Source organism: Rhinopithecus bieti, unplaced genomic scaffold, assembly GCF_001698545.2.
Source record: "Rhinopithecus bieti isolate Rb0 unplaced genomic scaffold, ASM169854v2 scaffold_662, whole genome shotgun sequence".
NCBI classification, from domain to species: Eukaryota; Metazoa; Chordata; class Mammalia; order Primates; family Cercopithecidae; genus Rhinopithecus; species Rhinopithecus bieti.
The window spans coordinates 419,955-426,294 of record NW_016803231.1 but is presented as its reverse complement, the minus strand read 5'-3'; the positions used below and the strand labels follow the sequence as shown (position 1 = coordinate 426,294).

General features: G+C 37.0%; 1 protein-coding gene across 1 annotated transcript in view; it reads right to left on the bottom strand.

The window, feature by feature from the left end:
• RCN2 (reticulocalbin 2) overlaps nt 1-6,340 on the bottom strand; it is a 21,480-nt gene that overhangs the window by 8,405 nt on the left and 6,735 nt on the right. Inside the window, exon 3 of the mRNA XM_017870355.1 lies at nt 5,958-6,154. Within this exon, the coding sequence (XP_017725844.1) occupies nt 5,958-6,154 (197 nt within the window). The remainder of the gene's footprint in view (nt 1-5,957; nt 6,155-6,340) is intronic.

Here is a 6,340-nt window from a genome sequence, read left to right as displayed (position 1 = left end):
TGGTTCACATTTCATGGCCATTTGAAGACACAAAATAAGAATAGCTCACATTAAATCGAAGAAGCCAAAACAGAAAGACTGTTTTTTACAAAGTGGTAAATTCCTAAAAAAATAACAAAAAAGATGGTCAGTTTCATAAAACTTCAACACTCTTTTCTTCTTTATAAAACCTTGTATTCTAGTAGAGGGTAAAAGTGTTATGTACAGTAATAAAAAAGCTAACATAATCATTTATTTTTAGATTACAACAGAAACTTATGAGGAACAAAACTGCCATCTTTTGGTAGACTAATGATTCTACATGAGGAAATATATAATGTGTGATACTAGAACAAACGACTAGGTCTTAAAAATTCTGATTAGCCATATGCAAAGTTATATCGTACATAAATAAATACTGCTTATACATGCACATTCAGCAGTCATGCCTGTAATCCTAGCACTTTGATAGGCCGAGGGCGTATAACCTGAGGTCAAGAGTTCAAGACCAGTCTGGCCAATGTGGTGAAACCCCATCTCTACTAAAAACTTAGCTGGGCATGGTGGCACACGCCTGTAGTCCCAGCTACTTGGGAGGCTGAGGCAGGAGAATTGCTTGAACCTGGGAGGCGGAGGTTGCAGTGAGCCAAGATTGAAGCCTGGGTGACAGCAAGACTCTGTCTCAAAAAACAGAAACAAAAACAAAAAACACTTGAACTTTTGCCAGATGGGTCTCCAAACTTTAATTATCCTATGTTGACTATAACTGTTCTTTATATTATAAAGAAATGCTTCTTCAGGCATTTCACAGCCTGAAAGGGTTCTTTATTCTCTATATGAAAACTTACTAAATGTAAGATAAAATTCAGACTGGGCATGGTGGTTCACGCCTGTAATCTCAGCACTTTGGGAGGCCAAGGCAGGCAGATCACTTGAGGTCAGGAGTTTGAGACCAGCCTGAACAATGTGGTGAAACTCAGTCTCTACAAAAAAAATACAAAAGTCAGCCAGGCATGGTGGCATGTGTCTACAGTCCCAGCTACTCAGGAGGCTGAGGCAGGAGAATCACTTGAACCTGGGGGGCTAAGACTATAGTGAGCTGAGATGGTGCCACTGTACTCCAGCCTGGGTGACAGAGAGAGACTCCATCTCAAAAAAAAAAAGGTGAAGTTCAGATATCAAGCTGACTTTTGTTAACCGACTTTCGTATAGAAAACTTTATTTTATTCACATATCCAATTACTTTTTATGATTATTTTATTTAAGGTATAGTGTTTAGTCTATAACTGAGACTGATTCATTCCTCATCCTTTATTTTTTATTTTGAAAAATAATGCACTGGGTTCATCTTTATATTCCACATCAGTTTTTAGGACATTCTTTTTTTTTTTTTAAAGAGATGAGGTTTCACTATGTTATCCAGACTGGCCTCAAATTCCTGGGCTCAAGCAATTCTCCTACTTCAGCCTCCTGAGCAGCTGGGACTACACATACACACAGGAAGTTACTTACAGCAAATTCTAAAAACATATGATTAGAACTTCATGAAGATAGAGACATATTCCTATGCTGTCCAAAAAAAAAAAAAATAACCAAAAGGACTCCCATTGAAGTGTTCATTTTAGGGATCGATCAATTCCTTTAGGCTGTTAAGATTCATCTAATTCATCCTTTAAAAGAAGAGTGTTATAATCAACATGTTCTAAGTAGCTGGTAGGGAATGCAGAATTAGAACCAGACACCTTTTAAAAGAACAGTTCATAAACAATTTATGAGTCATGTATCTCATCAAAGTGAAGATTTTCTTCTCAGCACCATCTATTATATCACCTCCTTCTAAGAATACAGGAACACGCACTTCTTATTTTTTAATGGGAGAGTAATTAAGTCTTTTGAGTAACAAAAAAATAAAAATAGAAAACACAATTAGAATCTAATTCCAGCAAGATTTTAAAATACTGTATTTAACTTCTCTGTTGTTCCTAGGAAGGGAAATCATATCATACGATGCTTTGGCTTTAGATAAGTTGGTTTAAGATAAGTTAATTCCTATAGTAAATGAGGATACTTAATAGACAGATGATCCCAAATCTCATTATCACCACTTGTTTTCCTTTAGTATTTACAAGTAGAAAAGACTGAGTTTTACTAACTTTAGTCCACTATAGAATGAAGACCCAAATAAAAACAAAAGATACATTTTCCCCTTAAAAAAGAAAATCCTAATTAATCTAAAGGTGATAGTTAACAAATGCATAAAGTTTTAAAAAGTTGATTAAATATAAATTTATGTGAACTGTAAATGCTTTCTTCAACAATATTCTTTTAAATCAAAACAGAACTGCTTATCCCTCCAACTGCTACCATTTATTACTATTTATCCACACTATTATAGTCCTAAATAAAGTAGAAATTTTTATTTATTTTTTAGAAACGGGGTCTCTCTGTTGCCCAGGCGGGGTCTCTCTGTTGCCCAGGCTGCAGGGTAGTGGCATAAATATGGCTCACTGCAGCCTTGACTGCCTGGGCTCAAGCAATCTTCGTGCCTCAGCCTCCCAAATAGCTGGGACCACAGGTATGAACCATCATGCCCATCTATCTAATTTTTAAATTTTGTTTAGGCATTTGCTAACTATACAGCTTTAGATTACTTGGAGTTTAATTTTTAAGGGGAAAATGTATCCATAGAGATGGCATCTTGCCACATTGCCCAGTTGTTCTTGAACTCCTGGGCTCAAGTGATTCTCCCACCTTGGCTTCCCAAAGTGCTGAGATTATAGGTGTGAGCCACCACACCTGGCCTGAATGGGAATTATTATCCTCATTTTTGGAGATGAGGAAACTGAGGCACATGAAAGTTTAATAACTTACCGAAAGTTACACAACTGTGAAGTGCTGGAGCTACATGTGAAGCTAAGCAGACTGGCTTTGAGGATGGAGCCCCAAACCTCCACATTGATGGTGTAGTTATTAGCAGAGAATTAACCAACTTAGAGTTAGTGGTGGCTTACAGAGTTCAAGTGGCCAATATGATTCTAAACAAATAGCACATTTAGAAAGCATTTACCAAGGAGGGAATGGGGTGTTATTGTTTAACAGGTACAGTTTCAGCTTTGCAAGACGAAAAGAGTTCCGGGGATTAGCTGCACAACACTGTGAATGTACTTAGCACTACTGAATGGTACACTTTAAAACGGTTACAATAGTAAATTTGTTATACACTCCTCCCTCCATATTTGTGAGAAATTGGTTCCAGAACCTCCCTCAGATACCAAAACCCAAGGATGCTCAATTCCCTGATATGAAGTGGCATAGTATTTGCATATAACCTACACATATCTTCCCAAATATTTTAAATCATCTCTAGATGACTTATAATACAAATTACAATTTAAATGAGGAGTAAATCATTGTTACACAATATTGTTTAATACGATAAATTATAGCCACAATAAAAATTAAAAGGTATATACCATAACAGGGTAAGTTAAGAAACAGAAGAGCCTTGACTATTTTCTAAGCACCCTTGACTAATGTTTTGGGACAGTTTGCAACAGCATGTTTGATTTTATTTTTACTTTTTTCTACACATTAAAAGCTATCTTTAAAAAATTCTTGGTGATAGATACTCTAATTACCCTGATTTGATCATTATATTATGTTTGTGTTATATCAAAATACCACATGTACCCTGTAAGTATGTAAATACAACTACCATGTACCTATAAAAATATTTTAATTCTTTAAAATTAGTTTTCAAATACAAAAGTATTTGATACAGCAATTCCTCAAGCTCACAGTCATTTCTGTTGATATACTTTTGGTTTAATAGACTTCCTAAAAGTCTTGAAAAAATTTTCTACTAATTCCCCAATAAAATTAGTCTTCCTCAGTTCTGCTTAATTAAGAAGCATGTATTTCAACAAATTAAACCATGAGACACATTAGAACTCATAGTGATAATTAATTTTCAAAAAATAAGTACTTTGGGGCTAGGTGCGGTGGCTCACACCTGTAATCCTAGCACTTTGGGAGGCTGAGGTGGGTAGATCGCTTGACCTCAGGAGTTTGAGACTAGCCTGGGCAAGATGGTAAAACCCCATCTCTACAAAAAAAATACAAAAATTAGATGGGCGTGGTGGCTCCAGTGTGAAATCCCAGCTACTTGAGGGGCTATGTTGGGAGGATCACTTGAGCCCAGGAGGCAGTGAACCAAGATTACACCACTGCACTTCAGCCTGGGCAACAGAGTGAGATACTGTCTCAAAAAAAAAAAAAAGGAGTAATTTTAAAGAGTGTACTCACTATGAAAATGGTACTGTGGTTTCTCAAAAAATTAAAATAGAATTACCGTACGATCTAGCAGTATCACTTCCGGGTGTGTACCCAAAACAATGGAAAGCAGGATCCCATAGAGATCTGCAAATCCCAAATCCAAGATGCTTCAATGAGCATTTCTTTTGAGTGTCGTGTCAGTGCTCCAAAAGTTTCATATTTTGGAGCATTCTGATTTTGGAATTAGGGATACTCAACCTGTACATACAACAGAACATTACTTTGCCTTAAAAAGGAAGGAAATTCTGATGCATGCTACAAAATGGAATAATCTTGAGGACACTATGTTAAGTAAAAATAAGCCAGTTACAAAGAGACAAATACAGTGTATGAGTCTACTTAGATGAGGTACCTAGAGTAGCCAAATTCAGAGACAGAAAGTAGAATAGTGGTTGCCAGGAGCTAGTGGGAGGAGGGAATGGGGAGTTGTTGTTTAATGGGTAGAGAGTTTTCACTCTGTAAGATGAAAAGAGTTGGGGAGATTGGTTGCACAACACCATCAATGTACTTAACACTGCTGCACTGTACACTTTAAAATGGTTACAATGGTCAATTTGTTACACAGTTCTCCCTCACACATTCCTGGGAAATTGGTTCCAAGACCTCCCTATCAAAATCTGAGAATGCTTAAGTCCCTGATATAAAATGGTGCAGTATTTGCATATAGCCTACACACATCTTCCTGAATACTTTAAATCAGGGACCCTCAATCCCTGGGTCGCGGACGGGTTCTGGTCCGTAGCCTGTTAGGAACTGGCCCACACAGCCAGAGGTGAGTGATAGGCATTACTGTCTGAGCTCTGCTCTGCCTCCTGTCAGATCAGGGGTGGCATTAGATTTTCATAGGAGTGCAAACCCTATTGTGAACTGTACACGTGAGGGATCTTGGTTGCGCATTCCTTATGAGAACCTAATGCCTGATGATCTGAGGTGGAACGATTTCATCCTAAAACCATTCCTGCCCCCTCTGCCACACACTGTCCTGTGGAAAAATTGTCTTCCATGAAACTGGTCCCTGGTGCCAAAAAGGTTGGGGACCTCTCCTTTAAATCATCTCTAGATTACTTATAATACAAATTACAACTTAAATGAGAAATAAATCATTGTTATACTATATTGTTTAAGGAATAATCAAGAGAAAAAAGTCTGTACATGTTGAGTAGAGACACAGTTTTGTTTTTTGTTTTTTTTTAATACTTACTTTTTTAGATACGATCCTCAGTTGCTTGAATCCACAGAGGTGGAACCTGTAGATTGTTTTAAGTGAGTATATAAAACTATGTGTTTAAAAATGGGAATGGGCCATAATGGTCTTCTTAATAAAGATAAAACTGATTGTTCAATGATATTAAAATATTGAGATACACATTCAAAACACATTTGAAAAGCAACTCTGGAAATGAGGACAATTAAATGATGCAGCTGAGAAAAAGAGATACAAGGATCATGTAGGTAATCTAGAACAAGAGTCCTAAATCTGGCCAGAAAGGAAGTCATCAAAATGACTGCTGAAGTGGAACAGGTGATTTCCTAGAGAACAAGACAATCCAGCCTACGACCTCAGGCCCTCTCGTGCTCATTCATGCAGAAAGGTAAAGTGAACTGACATGATCAAAAGGAACAGCTTGTACACATGAACTCACCTTCCTAAAGGATTCCTCTTCTGCATCATCCAGAGCAGTGTTCTCATCAAAGTCAATTACACGATCATACATCTGAATGTTATATTCATCCCATGTCACAGTATCATCACCGTTTTTATCATATTCAACAAACTGTTGTTTTGCTTCTTGCATAGCATAATGCTTAAAAGACATCTGAATCCATGAACTGAGTTCACCTATAAGAATTTCCCAGAACACAATGTATGTGACGTTAATTCTGATACTTAAGAGTAAGGATTTCCAAACCTCTGAAAAGGCAAAATCTTTGATGTTTGCAAATACTGAGAATTGGCCTAGTTGTATTAATAGAAATGGGGTAGGAAAGAAAAGTCTGTTTAGAAGAGCTCATGGAGCTTTTTTTT